The following is a 19,481-nucleotide window of genomic DNA, read 5'->3' on the forward strand; positions in this document are numbered from 1 at the left end:
GTTAAAGAAAAGAGGTCTAGAACCCCCTCTGCTTCAGACTTCTGCAGGACCTGTGCATGCTACCTCTGTCTCTTGTGAGTTCAAGGGTGTGGCTGCCCAGCTGTGTCTAGAAAGCATTGATTCCTTAATGTCTTCCATCCTCTCTGCCTCTTACACTCTTTATGAATCCTCTTTCAGAGTTCCTTGAGCTCTCAAGGGATAGAATTCAAAGGAAACATCTCTTCCCTTTTATGGAAAAGCATTCCAAGGTCTTTTATCCTTTGTATAGTGTCTGGCTGTGAGTCTCTGTATTTTTTCTTCTCATCTGCTGGAGGAGAAAGGCTCCCTGATGATGGCTGAGCAAGTTGCTCTATGAGTCTATGACTCTATGAGTCATATGAGTCTAACAGAATGTTCTTAGGAGTCATTTAGTCATAGAGTCATCTAGGCTCCATGAGTATAATAGAATGTTCTTAGGAGTCATTTTATTGCTAATTTCCTTTAGTGAATGGTGATTCTCAACCATCCTTATGTTATGACCCTTTAATACTGTTCCTCATGTTGAGGTGACCCTAAACATACTATTATCTTTGTTGCTACTTCATAACTGTAACTTTGCTACTGTTATGACTCATAATGTAAAAATATCTGTTATATAGGATATCTGATATGCAATCCCTGTGAAGGGGCCCATATAACCCCCACAGGGGTTGCAACCCACTAGTTTGAGAGTCACTGTTTTAGTAAAACAGTAATATTTCCTTTCCCCCTAAGTCCATGCTCTATCTAGTCTCAGATTTTTGACCACTCAAAACAGTACTGGGTATGGGTTCCATCTGATGGAGTGGGCCTTAAACACATCAGAACTTGCTTTGTTAAACCCACAAACTTCGTGCCATGATTGCACCAGTGGATCCAACTGGTGAATCTTGTAGGCAGGTCACTCACTCCTTGCTCGAAGGGTTTGTGGGTTACTGTTTCCCTTTATTCTTTAGTAACATACACAGCACCTTCCAGTACCATACCAGTTCATAGGAAGAAAGGTTCTAGGTAGCCAGCAGTTTGATTTATTCAATGTTCAGTGAATTGTACAAGTATTATCTTCAGAAATTGAACCTTACTATCAGTTTGTATAGAGCCTCCAACAGCCTGGGCTGTTTGGAGTTTAGGTGGTACCTCTTTGACCAACAGCTCAACTAGATATAGTCAGTTCCCAATAGTTGGATTTGATTTGATGATGAGAGATGGTCACTTGAAAACTTCTATCATACCCTGTTATTTGGCAGTTTTATTTAGATCACCTTCATATGTGTATACATTTTAGAAAGCTACTACTATATGAGGTTTCCACATGCTGCACCAAATATCGCTTTGTTTTAGCTGCTCTTTCCCTTATTCCCTTGCATGTTCTCCTCTTCCCTTCTTCCTTTTTGATCTTCCCAATTCAATGCTTCCCTTGTCTATCCAAAATTACTTAATCTATTTCCTCTTACTAGGCATGTGCATATCTCTGGTCCCTTATGCTCTATCTGACCTCTAGTTGTATGGATTTCACCTTGCTTATGGATGAATTAACCACTCACATATACATATGAGTGAATATATGCCTTATTTGTCTTTTGGAGTCTAGGGTCACCTCACTCAGGATGACTTTATCTAGCTCCATCCATTTATCTGTGAATTTCATGATTTCATTTTTTAATAAAACCTGATACTATTCCATTGTATAAATATAGCATATTTATTTATCCCTTAATCCATTGACAGACATATGAGGAAAAGGCAGGTGATATAATGCAGGACTAACGAGAAGTATTTTGCTGAAGTCCATGGCTAAGCTGTGAAACCACAGAGCCTACCATTTCCTAGAGATTCCAATTAATGTATAGAGAATACCTTGGGTATCTCTAACCAAGCAAATGAAAGATTTGTATAATAAAAACGTTTAGACTTTGAAAGAGATACTGAAGATGGAAGATCTTCCTTGCTCACAGATATATAGGATTAATATAAAAAATGAACATCCTATCAAAAACAATGTACAGATTCCCTTTTTCTTACATTTTTTTGCAGTGTTCAATTGCTTTTCTAGGAAGTACAAGGTGGCATTCAAAACTTATAACAGGAAGTAGAGTCTCAAGGTTTTTAATATTTTCCTTTAAAGTATGCCCTTTATGATTCTCTGGATTTGCTTAGTTTCTCTTTTTATGTCACAGTTTTTATCTCTAAGTTTGTCAATTTGGTTCTTCTTTCTCTGGCATTTAATTAATTTTGTTAAGGTGTTGTCAGTGTTATTGTTTTATTGAGTCTTTGCATTGTTTGTTCATTTGCTAGTTTGTTACTTCTATTTCATTAAATTCAGCGCCGAGCTTATGTTTTGATGTCTACTCCTTTTGGGTGTTATTTCTTCATTTTTTTTGTTCTTGATGTTTCAGGGGGCGCTGTTAAACTATTAGCATGAGATCCTTCTACTATTTTTTTCTAAAATATAGAGACTTAGTGCTTTGAACTTGCTTCTTGCAACAGGGCACATTGCGACCCATAAGTTTAGAATGTTGTGTTATCATTTTCATTCTTTTAGATAGTTTTTCTTTCTTTTCTTCATTTCAATCTTGGCCTATTTAATATTCAGTATTGAGCTGTTCCATTCCCATGAGGTTTTTTTGGTTTGATGTCCAGCTTCAGTCCTTGGTGTGCAGATAAGATACAGAGTATTCTTTCAACTCTCTTCTATCTGTTGATCCTTCTATCTCTTCTATCCTGCCCAAGTATGTTACTCAAACTTTATGTCCTGAAGCTTTTTTTTTTCAGTGTCTCTCAGTGGCCATTGTCTTTTATTGATTATCATTTAAGAAATTTCAAGTTAATAAAGCATTTTGTAATCTATCTTTGGGGGTCTTTGATACCCCTCTCTGTTTATTTTTTTCCTTTTATTTTTTTATTTTATTTTATTTTATTTTATTTTAATTTCTTTTTTTTTTTGAACATGAAATGCTTTTTTATAGCATGTTTTACAAGGGGAGGGGGTAAGAGGGGCCAGGTGGTGGAAAAGTACAAAATCTTCTTGGCCTGTGCCTTGAAACATGTCATGGTCTATACGGTACACTGCCTTGAATTATGATCTACCTGGTGTTCTTCAGAAGATATGGTACACTGCTTGAGTTATGGTCTCCCTGCTATTCTTAAGAAGATATGGTACTCTGCTTTGAGTCTATCTGCAGTTGCTAAGCAGGATCTTGCAGTTGCCAAGCTTCAGGGGACATTGTGCAGGTGGGGAAAGGTAGGGGGTGAGGGTAAGGGCGAGGGTCCTGGCTTCTGGCATCTCCCCCTTCTCTGTTTTAGTTAGAGAATGCGTCTTATGATCAATCCCAACTATGTGAATTTTGAATTTGGATGTCTAATTATGGGAGGGTCTTAGACAAGTTCATAACCCCAAACCACTGATGTGAGATGAGTCACATCGATGGTCGAAGGCTTTAGGCTGTCGATGATGGGCAACGTCAAGGGACTCCGATGTGGGTGAAAGGAGGGTGAGAGCCCTGTCTTAGGCCATGTAGGCTGCACCCACTCCCAGCACCATGCACTCCTTTTCGGCTGCATTGGGTGGGCCCCTGGGAAGTGGACCTACAATAATCCCGTCATTGGTCTAACTCACAGCCATCCTAGTCTCTTGTAAATGTTCAAGTTACCAACCATTTGTCAGTTTGGGGTGTAATATTGTCATAAAGGAAGGCTCCCCAATGTTAGTGGCCATATCAAGGGCGGCCTTGGTTTAGGAAAAAGCCAATTTTTGTTGTGGTGATCAAGAGGCCAAGCTCTCTAGCGAGAGAAACGAGGGCATACCAGGAACCCTTCTGGAGGGTATGGAAGTCTAGGGGTCGACCGTAGGGGGAGGCAGGGGAGCTGGCAGCTGTGTTAGTCTCCTGCAGAGTCACTTCTGGATCCTCTTCAATTTTCAGCTGATGGTAATGAACTTCAACCGTCTTCTTGATGGCAGCATCAACCTGGTTCCGTGGACGACAGGTCGTGGGCGACGATCTCTGTCTCACTCAATCTTGATGTCGTGCGCACATCCTCTCAATGAGGGTCCGTCCGGAGGGGTCCGTGCCTCGAGCCCCACATCTGGGTGCCACTTGACCCGACCGTCGGGTCCTAGTTATTCGGGGCGAAGAGGACTGCAACCTGCTATTCTTTAGAAGATATGGTACACTGCTTGAGTTATGGTCTCCCTGCTATTCTTCAGATGATATGGTACACTGCTTTGAGTCTATCTGCAGTTGCCAAGCAGGATCTTGGAGTTGCCAAGCTTCAGGGGACCTTGTGCAGGTGGGAAAAGGTAGGGGGTGAGGGTAAGGGCGAGGATCCTGGCTTCTGGCCCATCTGGATTAGAACTTCTAACAGCAGGCATCACGGGTGATTCATTTTTACCTGGAAAGAAAAAAGAAGGGGATTCTCAGGGAGATTTCTCTTCCCTGGATGTAAATTGTTATTCATCGTATTTATGGTTGGGCCTGGCTTTGTGAGGGTATCTATTTTTTTCATTAATATTTGTGTTAGCCTGTTAGCTGTGCCTTCTGTGGTATTGGACAGGCATATCAGTCCTCGGCTCCATAAGGGAACTGGGTCTGGGGCATTCCTATTTAGTTTACTCTGTAGCTATTGTTTTGTTCATCATGTGCTGTAGCGAATTTCTTTTCTGATGCAGTCTATTTGGTGATTTGCATGCTTCTTGTACCTTGATAGGCACCTCTGTCTTTAATATAGGAACATTTTTTTCCTATGGCTTTTTTTTTTAAATACTTTCTGTTTCTGTTCTTTTTCCTCTATCCAGATTATTTATAAATTTGATCTTTTCATGGTGTCTCAAATTTACTGAATGATTTGGACCATGACTTACTTACTTACTTACTTACTTAGATTGAACATTGTCTTTGACTGAGTTATGATTTCTTCTATCTTGACTTCAATCTCCAAGATTCTCTCTTTCATCTCTTGTATTCTGCTGGTGATATTTGCCTCAGAGATTCCAGTTCAGGCTGACAAATTTTCAATATCCAGTTTCCTCTTTTTTTTTTTTAAATTCACTCCATTTCCACATTTATGTCTTAGACTATTCATTCATTTAATGTCACTGTTCCTGTTTCCATAGATTTCAATAGTGCTATCATTCATATCTTCTTTAAGGATCTTGAAGATATGTATGATAGCTATTTTGAAGTCTTGTGGTGTATTTCATCTATATTATATTTCTCATGATGTATTTTAGTAGAATTGCTTAACTCTTGTGGAGATATATTGTTCTGGTTGTTATTGAATGTGAGGTTTTTACACTTGTCATCTAAAATTCTGAGTTTGGGATGATTATCTGCTCTTGTACTTTTTGAGTGGTACATAGACCCCTGACATTGGAGATACATGAAAGGAGGAGACAAAGAAGGAGGCCTTCTACAAATCTGGGAATAAGATGGGAATTATAATTGGAAGACTGGATTTCTTTTTTCTCTAACAAGGAATGTCACTTTTTTGTATTGACATATTTTAATATTTCCTAGTAATTTTCTCATACTTATTACACTATACTTATAGATGTAGTCAAGTACACACACATACACACAGAGAGAAAGAGAGAGAGAGAGAGAGAGAGAGAGAGAGAGAGAGAGAGAGAGAGAAAGAGAGAAAGAGAATGAGAGAGAGAGTGCCGGGCTGTAGAAGGGCATCCTGGGCTGACATGGGCCTGGAACCCCAAAACTGCCGGTGTTTGGCCACGCCCCCAGAGCCCAGGGCCCTAACATGCAGTCTCATCTCCTATACTGGCAGTCATGTAGGACATAGGTAAAGGGCATGACAAACAAGCTTCTGCCTCGAGATTTACATATTAATGAATTAGCTAAAGGCCTGGGGGACATAGCTAATTAAATTTTCCCCTCCTTAGCCCTTCCTTTTTCCCACTCCCCATATAAGAGAGCTCCTCCTGGCATTTGGAGGGGGGGGGGAATCCACGTGTGGGAAACCTCCAGCGGGGAAAGCCTCCAGGACAGGCGCATCACCACCAGGGGCCAGACCGCCTTGTCCCCCACGGGCCACCTCTGTCCGCTGCTCTGGGGACTCAGCCACCGCCCTGGCGCGTGGTTTTTCCTTTCAAGAGAGAGAGAGAGACAGACAGACAGACAGAGACAGAGACATAGACAGAGAGACAGAGAGAGACAGAGACAGAGACAGTGGCAACTTTTCTTTCATTTTTTTACTTTTTTTTTTTTTTTTGGTGTTACCAGGGTGTCCTTTTGGTTGTTTTGTTTTCAGTTTTGTTAATTTTCTTCCTACCTGTTTTCACAAACTCAAAATCATTAGAAATTCTTTTCTGAACTCTCACATGATCTTTATCTTTTGGTGTAAATCATTGGTGTACAGAGCAATTGGTGTACAGAGCAGCAGATTGCACAGAGCCATTTTTAAGATTTAACAATGTAAAAAAATCCTTCACTCACGTGAATTTTTCTTCACCCTACATGATGAATGAAGCAACTCATGAGTGATCATCTCTTCCCCTACAGGACAAGTTGAATATTCCAGAGGAAAATACATAGTTCTGGAGTCACTCTCCCATAGTGGACATAGCTCTGTGGTGAGTAATGGTAGCAATTACTGATCAGGAGACCTTTGAGCCTGTTCTCCTTGGCTCCCACTGGTACAGGCAAGATACTCTTCCAGCTGCCAATATTGGTAATGGACTTGACCACACCAGTGCATCAGTGGCTCTCTTTCCTTTGTGTAATTTTTAATTTCATAATTTCCTTAGTGAACTTTCTGTAGACTACTTCTCAGATTTGAGCATTTTGGGTTACAATGGTGATCTAATATCTACTGTGTTGCAAACGATACAGAAAGATAATCTCACATCCTTTCCTCTCACTTTGACTTTGTTTTCGTAAATACAAATGTTTCTTGTAAATGTATATGTAGCTCTCATGTATATTTACTCCACCTTGAATTCATTCATCCTTAGGCTGTGAGATAGTGATCTAATTGTGTTTATTTTGCTGACAAATAAGAAATCAACTTAGCATCATTCCTTGAATTCCTTTGTCAGGTATTAACAATAACACTATGTCTAATGTATGATATTTTCCATGCACAAATCAAGTTGTTTCTGGGCTCATTGTTCTATACTGAGTTGTATTTCTGCTCCTTGACTGACTCTACACTCACATTATTACAACTCTGCAATGATTTCTGTTACCAGAGAGGGCGGCTCTGATTTTATTTTAATAGCCTGCATTGTACACCTCAGGTCTTGATATATTAATTTTCACATGCACTTGTTTATTGAATTTCAGACTGTCCTCCATAAATTATTGTCTTAAACAAGATATTGTTATATGTAAATATTATACATAGTAAGCTCAGCTATTTGCAATGTAGCAGGTAAAAGGAATTATAATCTCAACTTTGTATTACTTCTAAAACTAAATATATCCCCTTGGAATTTCAATTTTATATTTTTTGTCTGATTTCTATACTTGCAATAGATTTTATGAACTCAATATCATCAGGCATGATAAAGAGTATATGGCTTACTCCAAAATAGATCTGATGCAATTGGTTGATTAGATAATTGATTGATTGATTGATTGATTGATATCCTGGGCTCATTATTTTCAAGTTAAGAAAGTTCCAACTGAATATTCCACTGTAATTATAAGAAAAGTTTCATATTTTTCCTGGAAAACATACATTTATGATTATTGCTATGTATATCTTAACCTGGTCTCTGGTTTTATTGACATATTTAAGATGCTAAAGTACAAGAATAAATGAACAAGGTCTTCTCTATGTAGCATATTTTCTTAAAATAGAAACCAATACCCTTTTTATCTCACAGTGATTAATCCCAAGTACCAATAATTGCTCAAGTCGTGTAGAGTAGTGATATGATGCCTGAGTGAACTTTCCTTTAAGTTCAATCAATATTGCATTACAGTGCAAAACTTCAAGTATGACATCATAAAGTTCAAAAGACTTGTGTTTGTTTCAAAAAGGTGTCTATGAACACATGCAAACACATAAAAAGAAGTCTCAGAGGGAAATAGGAAAGGAGAAATGGGGTGAATGAAATAAGATACTATGGATCTATACTATATATTTATAGATGTATATACACTACACATCTATGTATTTTGCGGTTTAGCTTTTAAGCTTTCTACAGAAATATGCTAATGATAAGGACCTTAGTCACAGGGCAGAAGGTTGATCTGTTTGGAACACTCCTCCAAATATTAAGTGCATTTTCCTAATGACCATATGTCTATCACCATTTTCGTGTTCTTAATAGTTCTCAAGGCAATTAAAGGTCAGTTTTTTTTTTGTTGTTTTGTTTATGGCATGCATTTAGTTTTTTCTCACCCTGACAAATGGCCTGTTCATGTGATTGTAATTTAAAACTGTAGACATCTTTACTTACTATATTGTCTTAAATATTAACTACTCCTTTTAAAGATACTGAATGTATGGAGACATACCATTTCCAGAGACACACACAGCACATTCACAGTGAAGACTGCCGACATTAGCTTGAATGGTTGATCACTTCAGAATCCTTAGGAACTTGAGAGGTTTTACTCTCTAGTTAGTATTAGAGTATCCATTTTGTTGATGTGGAAAACTATATTTTCTCACAGTTCCTAGCATTCAAAAATGAAATCCAGCAGAGATGAGGCTGCAGGATATCATTCCATCAGCTCTTTCGAGGTGATGCTCTCAGCTCTCTTTATAATGCTTATGGTCCTCTCTGTTGGGTTAATTGCAGTGTCCTGGCTTGCAGTCAAGGAATCAGAAACAGGTAAGTCATGCCCTGAAACATGGAAGGTGTTTCTAAAGTCATCCTTTGCTGTATTTAACTCATGATCTTGGCTGTATCACAGATATTTGGTTTCATTTTGTGTGGTTCTGGACACTTTACTTTGTAGAATATTAAGAAAATGACTTTGTATGTCATTTAAAATAATCCCAAATTAAAACCTGAGAACAAAGTTTTGTTTTGTTTTTTACAAAACAATGTTTGTTTGTTTTTTTATTTCAGGGCACAATAGAGTATATTTCATAACTACTAGATTTATTGTGATGAAAATGAAATCCTAAACATATTGAAATATTATAAATAATTCAAGCTCATATACATGAAGAGTAAATGAACACTATTGTTAATTTATATAAAATTGATATCTACATTCTGTTATTGGTTTAAAATATTGCTATTAAATTTGAATAAGCTAACTTAAACATAAGTTCCAAAGTATTTAAAACTCTCAATCTGTTTTTAAGGAGTAATATGATTTTAAAAAATAAAATATTATTTGTAGAACTATGTTATTATGGGCCAAAAGTACTTTAAAGATATTGAACTATAACACCATACTGTAACAAATCTTTGTCTTCATTGTTTTTTGTGCCTCATCTTCAGGTTACAAACCTAGGAAAAAAATTTGAGAACTAGCTTGTAACAATAGTTGGCAATATTTGTTATACAAAAGATATCGGATAACAAACTGAATCTCAATTTGGTTTTTTCCTATTCACTATCTATGTACTTATAAATAAATAATATAATATTAAATAAATCATAATCATTTCAATAGCCTCAATAGTAAAATTTGATTAGTCTTTTGATAAAATTTAATTTGTGTTTTAAAATGATGTATATGAGAAAATTAGTTCTAAATCCTCATTAATAGAAGACTTTAACTGTGAATTACCTTAGTGTGACCCAGTAAGTATGCTATTTTCCCTGACAAATAAATGTTTGAATTTGAATACAATAAAAAGTATTTGTGGTCTTACAGAAATAGTGTTAGTATAATCCTTGAAATTTTAAATGTTGTAGCCATTTATAAGGAATCTGCCTTTCAGATAAATAATACTTGTAAGTATTTGGTATGAAAACCACAAATTTCACTTAGAGTTTTAGAGAAATGGTGGTTTGCATCTTATTTATATCTTGCAAATAACTTTAGGAAACATAAGAGTTTTCAGTATACTGAAATTTTTTGAGTCATAAAGAATATGTCACTTATGGACATTATTGGTCAATGTTGATGTAATGTAATGAATAACTCAGAATAAAATTTGAATTTAACTAATAAACAAACAGGAAATCAAATGTATTATAGTCATTTAATTTATGCATATATGGACATATAGTACAATTTTAATACTTTTAATTAGCATGAATTTCTATCATTTTCACACTCCATTTGTTCCATCAAGTCTGTCCTAGCTGCCCTCCCTTGAAACCCTTGAAATTCCCCAACTCTCAAGTTTAGCCTCTTTCCTTGATTATTGTTATACGCATGTGTGTGTGTTCAATTTTAAAATGTAAAAATTATATAAAATTCTAATATAGCCTTCACCAAACTTGCTATTTTCTTATTCGTGCACAGTAATTATCTCTACTAAAAAAAATTCACATTGGTGCAATATAATTAACTAGATCATATTCTTTAACCAGACTCTGCCGGTTTTGCTACCAGTTTCCTACTGCCTAGGATGCAGTTCAGTTCCAAATAGAAAACATGCTAATAAAGGTCTCTGAGCCTCCTTCAATCAGACAGCTCATAACCCTTCATCATCTTCTATATTTATAAAGGAAACTTTAGATATACCTTAGTTTGTTCACAAAATGAAAACTGCATAAATACCAGTAAATTACATAATTGTATAGTGCTGATTAGGTTAAGCTAAATGTGGTTAATCATTTGAAATGTTAGATTTAATGTTTTGGGAGGCAGGAAAATTATATATCTAGAAGGGTTATGGAGTTATAGTTAGTCAAACGTATACTTAAATTTTACCACCACCATTTCTCTTCTTTACTTCTTTAGGAAATTATGTCATTCAAAGCTCTTATTTCCTTGTTGTAGGAGAAAAAAACTTATATCTGCCATTTGACAATTATTTAGTTACTATTGCATTGAGAAATGGTTTCTCTTTTTGTGTGTTTAAATCAAAGCTATTCATTTTAATATAAATACGTATCAAAGAAAATATTCTGATGAAAGGATAGTTTCATTTGTTCAGCACATCTTACATTGTTTCCCCACTGAGACAGTGTGTTTCCTACATCATTCTCAGTAACTTCTCCAAAATAGATAGTTCCTGTCTCATGCCAAAAGTCATACATGCCAAATTTATAATTACTGGGATGTAAGAAGTGGCTTCAAAGCTCTGTTTCAAAGTTACACACGTAGAGAAATCTTCACAGAAATTCACATGCAGAAAGCCAGCAGTGTTCTGGAGGCTTGGGGTCCAAGAAACATCTAACAGCAGCTACACAATTTTAATGGTCCATATCTCACTATGTTTTCCTGAATCGCTTCCCATAATTGGTAAGGTCTGATTATTCCCTGTGACTTCCAACAGGAATCTCAATTTAAAAAAAGAAAAAAAAAGTATGACTTGACTTCAAAGAAAAGAAGAAGAAATAATGGAGGAGAGAATATGCCTATAGTTATAGTTTTTTGAGTATGTTAAAACAACCAGACAGTTGAAAATAAATTAGAAGGACAATGAAGAAGAACAAGAATTAAATAATTACAGGGAAAATGTATTAAGTGATAATTGTTGCCTTTATGTTATAAAACAGGATACAATATTGATAACTGGGAGCATTTTTTTCCTTATTAATTCATCTAGATGCAGCCCTGGGAAAAAGTCATGAAGTCAGAGGGACATTTAAAATAACATCTGGAGTGACATATAATCCTAATTTACAAGACAAACTCTCGATGGATTTCAAAGTTCTTGCTTTTGACCTTCAGCAAATGGTAGGGGACTGTTTCTCCAAAGCTGGTTTTAAATTTCCTAATCAGTTTTAGTAAATGCTCTTCAACTGATGAAAAGAACCACATTTTCTCACTCAGAAAATATCAGTAAACATATGTCACCTTTATGGTTCATAACTGTATGAAGCCGCCATTCTGAAGATTTCTTCAGTTCTAAACAAATGTATTACCTCTACACTGTATTAAAAGTTCAAATATTCGGTTTAACACACTTTTCATCTTTTTAGATAGACGACATCTTTGAATCAAGTAAACTGAAGAATGAATACAAAAAATCGAGAGTTTCTCAATTTGAGTGAGTATGCTCTAAACCATTCTACTGGTAGCACATTGCTACCAACCAAGATTGCTCAAATATGTAGTGTTGTTATGTGTAGGAAAGAAGAAAGATTTCCAACATGTTCTGAGGATTTTATAGTAAAAAAAAAAAGTATTTTTAGTAAAAGATAATAGTAATATTTGATAATTTACATATCAATATATTTTTCTCATAAGGATAAAATTATGCAGACATGTGAAAGCATTGAAATTGAATACATGTACATGTAGATGTAGTGTTTAATTTGTTAAGAACATGTGAAAGAAACTTCCTTATTAATATAATAGTATATTACCTACTTCATTTACATTGTAAATCACAAAAGAGTATATTTGTTAAATGCCATACTTAGGAAAAAAAAATTATGCGATTGTAGCATCCTCTGCCCCTTCTGACCTTTGTAGACATACACACAGTAAATATTTATACTTTCAATGTTTCATAAATGAATGAGTCTCAGATTAGTAGGATTACATATTAATTTCATTATGGATACTTTAATCAACAGTATGAAGTATTGTGTAGGTATGCTAAGTTACACTTTGTAAGTATAACATTTAATAAGAACATTTAATATGAGATTTAACCTTTCAAATACTAATATTTCTTCAGATATTGATCTAGGCGTCTCTGTTGAATCATTGCGTCCATAAACGAAAGTCCAGGACTTTGTGTCCTGTCCTGTCAATCTGCTTATGTCACAGTGAATTTAGTGATTTATAAACTCTGAGGATGAAAAGAACTTTGAAACAGAGGTACAAATGAATAGCACAGCTGGCAAAGAAGATTGTACTCCTAATGAGAATCTATAAAATTTAAAGAAAAATAGATAAAAGAGAGTTCTACTCAAAAACTAGAAAATCCCAACGCAGAGGGAGAAGCATACACATAAAACAAAACAAATATGAGAGATTATATTCTTTATACCTGAAATAGACAAGAGTGTGAGAGACTTTTAATTGCTTAAAATGAGAAAAAATAAAACAAGGCAAATGTTATTGGGAGGAGAAAAGAAGCCTAATAAATCGCTTCTGTCCTTTATGGATAATTTTTGTGGAAAATATTACTAATGACAGAGAACAATGGAATATAGTGTACACCTCCAAAGCCACACTTCATGAAGTGTTACTCATGTCTCTATGTCTCATTTAGTTCCCTCCCTAAGTTGGCATTTTATCGGAAAATTCCGTCCTTTAATTGTCCCTCATTTTGCTCTCCTTCCTGCTCTTTCCTCCTCAGAGAATTAATTGGTTTATGTGAAAACTTACAGCAAATCTGCATTTGAAATTCCTTTCTTTTTTAAACCAGAGAATTAATGACTGTGGAAACTATAGAAACCATAATTGAAACAGTGCAAAACCTACTTCTTCTGCTATGTGATTTGTCTTAAATTTAAAAGTGAAATTCTTCTCTGAAACCTCAGTAGTGGTTGTTAGAACAAGCATATAAAAAGATAATAAATTAGATTATTTATTAAGTGAACCTGACCAGAGTCTGATGTGTGCTAGCCAATCCTGAAGTCTAGGAGGAGTGTTCTAGCATTATATTTCATATCAAATGTGATGCAAATTTAGGTTTCTTTTTACAAATCATACAAAATTTGTCAATCAAAGCTACAGGGAAATTAAAGGTGTAGCAAAGATTCTACAGTAACTGTATTATGAATATGATTAAAGACACATCAAAATATTAAAATGACATACAGGTGGGTGTGGGTAGAAGAATGGCATAGATGAAGACCTAAGTGTTCTCTGCGGGGGCAGAGATGTGGTAAAGAGAAAGAAAACAAGGAGCCATTCAGAATTCCTCTCTCTCTCTCTCTCTCTCTCTCTCTCTCTCTCTCTCTCTCTCTCTCTGTGTGTGTGTGTGTGTGTGTGTGTGTGTGTGGTGTGATCAGAATCTTTTATTTGAACCCAGACTAGCTGAGGTTTACCACCTCTGCCTCCTAAGTGCTGATATTGCACATAAGAGGTAAATGCCCTCTTTAGTATGGGCGTTAGGGATTCAAGTTCCAGTCCCAATTATTGTGTAGCCTCTCAGCCTCAGGGTTATCTTAAATAATCATGGATTAATATATCTATAGTCATAGGAAAAAGCGATGAAATCACCATTAAATTTAAACATTGTAATTTTCAAATTATAAAATCAGGAAACAGAAATGATTTCTTTCTCCTCTACATAACAGTATACACTGTGAAAAAATATATCTAAAACTCCTTTTAAAACACTACAATTTTAATGACCTCATGTGACATATTACTAAGAGTATCAAATATAGTCATCAATCTGCTTTATAATATTTTACAATTAATTAATGTATTTCTGCCAGTTTATAAAGTGTGTGTGTGTGTGTGTGTGTGTGTGTGTGTGTGTGTGTGTGTTTAACCAATCTGAAGAACAGGCAAAATGTTTTTTTTCCTCTCTTTTGGGGATACTGTTATTATGCTCTGTAGAAAATGTTTTGATTCACAGAGTATTAGCAGTTGACTCTTTTAATAAAGGGCTGTTTACCCTCTGTGGCAATGTGCACTTTAAGTTTGCCCTTTTCACATACATGAGTCACAAAGTTCTCAAAGGAAAGGGCTGTGTTTATTCAGCAAACCTAAAGGTTATCAGTATCATTAAGGAAAATATAAGATAAGAAACATTTTGATCTATTACATCCAATCCCTCTGTACAACGATAGGATTTATCTAGCTATAAAATTAAACAGAAGGGGAGGCTATGCAGCTCCTTTACTAAAAAAATCTAGTACCTTAAAACGAAAATGGCTATTTTTTTCTTGAAGGAATAATTTTCTCATTTATCTTAATAAATAAAATAAATTTCACAGCACGATACAGATCATTGATAAACTACCAAAAATAACTTTCTGTCTGCTTATGATATGAAACAAATACATATCATGGTTTCCTTGATTTCTACTATATATTTTTCTTATCTCAAAATTTACACTGAATAAGAAACTAAAGTATAAAGAATACAATTGTATATTTGTAATATAGAACCTTTATCCTCACAGATATAAATTATTAAGTGCGATATATTATTCACAACTAAAAAGACACATCTTTCGTACAAATATGTTTACGCCTGAGGTTGAATTAATCCAGTTAGTTACAACCCAGTGAAGGGAAATTTCAGAACTGCATTTTCTCTGCCCCAAATACCTTGTGCCTGTGTCTTCTTCTGCCTGATTCAAGCAAAACAAAGTCAATTGTTCTGTATAATTAAAATATGTGGAAATATATAGAGAAGTTGCAGATTTCATTACCATTTAAATCATCTTTGGCTCAACATAAGAAAAAGTAAAACCATGGAGCTGACGAGAGAAGATAAAAAATTTCTGCGCACTAATGCTTTATTTCAAAGCATATTTAAGCCTAGCCACTTTTGGCTTAGTTAAGCATTAAGCACTCATTTCTGGCAAAGGGAATGGATTCTGAACACATAAAGGAAAGGGGAGGGATAAAAGAGAGGTTGAGAAAAGGGGAAAGATGATGAGAAGGATGAGGAAAAGGAAGGTGTGTTTATCAGAAGCATATGGGAACAAATTATTTTTTTAACTGACAAAAACATCCAAGTAGCTAGCTATTTCTCCATCTATTCATATCTAAGTTTCATACAACAATATAAGACAATAAATATATGTACCTGTCTCAGTCTCTTTCCTAAAGATGAATAGTTCACTAAAGTGTTGAAAAAATGAGGATGGAAATTATATTCATGGACTTCTAAGAAGCAGAGATGTGGTTATTCTATCTGTTTTAAAAAGCCTTAAAACTCTGCATAAAAGTTTACACTCTTGCTCTAGGTGTCCATATTTGTATTACTATAGAGAAAACATGGGTGAGTGTGAAGCATCATGGACGTCTCCTAATCTTCACCATCCTTTTCACTAAGGGTAGATGAAACCTGAGAGGTGTATACCAATTAACGTGTTTTTAACTTCCTGTTAACAAAGCCTATAAATTATCAAAGCCTTAAAGAGTAGAGGGATTTTGTTTTGCTTTGCTTTTCTTAGTTTTGTTTAACTTTTCTGACATCACAAGGAGTCTTAGTTTCTAGGACAGTTAATTCAATGGTCCGTTGACAGCAATTGAAAAGATTCAACTGTTGGATTTCCTTTAATATGATGCAAATGACTTTTAGCCATGGCTATCGTAATGATCCCCAGATGGTCCTCAAATGGTTCTCTGATTCTGGCTACTATGTATAGACATAAAAATAGGCAAAGAATTAAACCAGTATTTCTCGTAGTTGTTTGGTGGTGGTGGTGGTGGGGTGGTAATAGTAGTAGTAATGTTACAAATAAATGTCCAATGGTCTCTTGTCTGTCTTCTCACATTCAATTAATGATGACGCAGTCTTGAGAAATGGATAAAGAAGATAGCTTCTTTCCCTACAAGTGGAGAGCTAATCTCCAATAAAAGTAGGATTGGATTTAGGGCACTAGAGAAATGTCTCAGTATTAACGACACTTGCGCTTGCAGAAGATCAGAACTTAGTTCCTAGCACCAGCACCAACTGACTCACAGCCAGCAGGAGATCCATCTTTCTGTTTTGGTCTCCATGTACACCTGCACTCATGTGTGCACACCCACACCACCCTTGCCACAAACACACAGACATGTAAATAGAAAATAAGATATTAAATAAATATTTAAAAAACAGTGGTCAACTGGCATAGAAAGCTTAAGGACTATCGAAAACGCGATTGTAAAACGTGTCTGTAAATAACAGAATCTTTAGTAGAGACAAGAGTTTCTTTTGTGTGAACATTTGGGAGCTCTGACTGATTGCCAATGTGTTGTTCCTTTCATTAGATTTAGTTATTGTGAATTAAGAAAATTAATAGTTAAACTTCCCCACATTTTCATCTAATTAACAATAGAAGTGAAGTGTGAGATAATTTTAACAAAGTGTCTCGATCATTTAAATACTAAAGAACTAGCTTCATGGAATGAAATAATTCCTGCTGAAACAATGCATGCCAATGCAACCATTAAAAAGGGACATCATCATGTCTTGTGAAATGGTAAACAAGTGTGGTCTTCCAGAAACTTCCTGCTCTCCGTATATAATGATGGAAGGGATAAATAACTTTTACTCTAGGTTCCAGCAGAAAAAATAGATAATGAAAATTTTCAGGGGTAACAAAGCCTTTGGAGATGCTCATTACCTTGGAGATACCAAGACCGCAATCTTTGTATTATCAGCCACAGCCCCATATCAGAGCTAACTCACCATGGTCAGTCTTAAAGAGCCTACTGGGCCATTTCTTTTTCAAATCCTTTCTACAACGTAACAAAAAATAGCCTTTAAACTTTAAAATACAGAAAGGGGTTTAAAATAAGAAGGAATTTAGGGCCATACGGTTGAATTGTACTGTTGTGGTAGATCATGTAGGCAATAAAATTGTTAGTCAGGAGGATAAACATCCTGAGTGTCCAGTACGTACAGGTATGTTTGTGTTCTTTCCAGCCATCAAAATTAGGGCATATTTTTAAGCATTTAGGTTAAACAAAGGAAAAAAGAAAACTAAGAGCAAACTTTCACAGAAGCTTATTATCAAGCCTTTTGAAAATGTGGACAATTTATTTGAAGCAAGTGAAACCATGTCAGATTTCTCTTGACCTAAAAACTCACCAGACACATTACAAAAGCACACACTCCATTCCCTGAAATACTAAAACAGTCGGACACTGTTTAAGTTGACACAAGATACTAGGGATCAGCTCTGTTTGCCTGGGTCCATACTGAACAAGGATGCCACTGTTGAGTTTTGATCAGTATTTATCTTCATGGAAAAAAATATTGATGGTTTCTAATTGTCCTTTCCTTCAAGGGTAAATTAGGATAGTACTTTGCAGCATCTCTTACATTCATTCTTATTTCTGCATTTTAGAAAAACAATCTTGTAAATTGTGCTGTAGAGCAGGGGTTACTAGGCTTTCCACTGGCATAATGAGGATCGAGGATAGGATAACTAAGTAGCACATTTTACCAACATTCTGCCTGAATTGAGAACAAATCACCTGGAGACTTTTTACTCTTATATCATTACTTTTTTTTTCTCTTTTGCTTTGCAGAAATGGCAGCGTTATTGTCCTCTTTGACCTTTTATTTGCTCAGTGGGTATCAGATGAAAATGTAAAAGAAGAACTGATTCAGGGCATTGAAGCAAATATATCCAGCCAACTGGTCACTCTCCATATTGATTTGAACAGCATTGATATCACAGGTATCTGCGAACATTATTTGATTTCTTTGAATCATTAAGCTATGAAATTAAGATTCTAGCAACATAGGAGCGAAACAGGAGAACCATCCTTGACATTAGGAGCATGTCGGATCGCCTGAGGTAACACATTTACATGAGAAAAGTGAAATATTTGAATGGAAGTATCAGTGAAGAGAGGGTTGGAAGCCATCAAATATAAAAAGGATTCTGAAAATGTCAGTGGGCAGAGATGTCTGTGAGTCTTGTCACGTTCTAACTATGAGTTTCTTCAATCATTCATTAGGAAGTCAAATTATAGAATTTATGATTGAGTCACAGACCTTATGAGATTAAGGTCAAGAGACAAAGACAAATGTATAATTAGAATTTGAAATAAAGACAAAAGAGGGATTGATAAATTTAATCCAATCAATTTCCTATCAAAAAAGTAAACTTTATTCATAGAGTAATAAACCATTATTATTCTAAGAATAAACAAAAGGTGAAAAGCTTGGGAGTCAAAGTTAACACTGGAGATGCTGGAGAGATGGATGGCCCAGCAGGTAGCAAAGCATGGCAGAAGACTCGAGTTAAACCTCCTGAAGCTAAAAATGAAAGGAGAGAACTGACTCCAATCATTGTTTTCTAATTTCTATAAGTGTGCATTCTTTACATATCATTCACACAAACACACATGAGCACACATTTATAGCACACACATACACACAGCACACACAAACATACTAAAACACACACACTCAACACACACTCACACATACTTATACAATATCTCTCACATACATACACACACACACACACACACACTTATACAAAATAATAAATAGTCTTTAACACCCAGACAATATATTCCCTGAACTACTAATTTTGTATATGAAGTTTCCCCTTAACAAGGTCCCATTGAAGAGTTGGTCTTTCATTCATATAATGTTTGAGAGATACTTGGATCAGGAAAATGCTAAATTAACCAATGGATTAACTCATCAATGAACTGATTATTGAGTGGGCAACTAGGAGGTATGGCATGCTTAAAGAAAGAAAACTTCTGTGGCTTTATAGGAGATAGATAGATAGATAGATAGATAGATAGATAGATAGATAGATAGAT

General features: G+C 35.4%; 1 protein-coding gene across 2 annotated transcripts in view; it reads left to right on the forward strand.

Annotated features, from left to right (window-relative positions):
- The first annotated feature begins 8,670 nt into the window (after window positions 1–8,670).
- The window catches only part of Tmprss15 (transmembrane serine protease 15), a 104,023-nt gene continuing 93,212 nt past the window's right edge, over window positions 8,671–19,481 (forward strand). For both annotated transcript variants that reach the window (XM_028757237.1, XM_028757238.1), the window contains exons 1-4: window positions 8,671–8,815; window positions 11,665–11,795; window positions 12,041–12,108; window positions 18,225–18,376. In XM_028757237.1, the coding sequence (XP_028613070.1) occupies window positions 8,671–8,815; window positions 11,665–11,795; window positions 12,041–12,108; window positions 18,225–18,376 (496 nt within the window). The remainder of the gene's footprint in view (window positions 8,816–11,664; window positions 11,796–12,040; window positions 12,109–18,224; window positions 18,377–19,481) is intronic.

This window comes from Grammomys surdaster, unplaced genomic scaffold (assembly GCF_004785775.1).
Source record: "Grammomys surdaster isolate TR1022 unplaced genomic scaffold, NIH_TR_1.0 126153, whole genome shotgun sequence".
NCBI lineage: Eukaryota > Metazoa > Chordata > Mammalia > Rodentia > Muridae > Grammomys > Grammomys surdaster.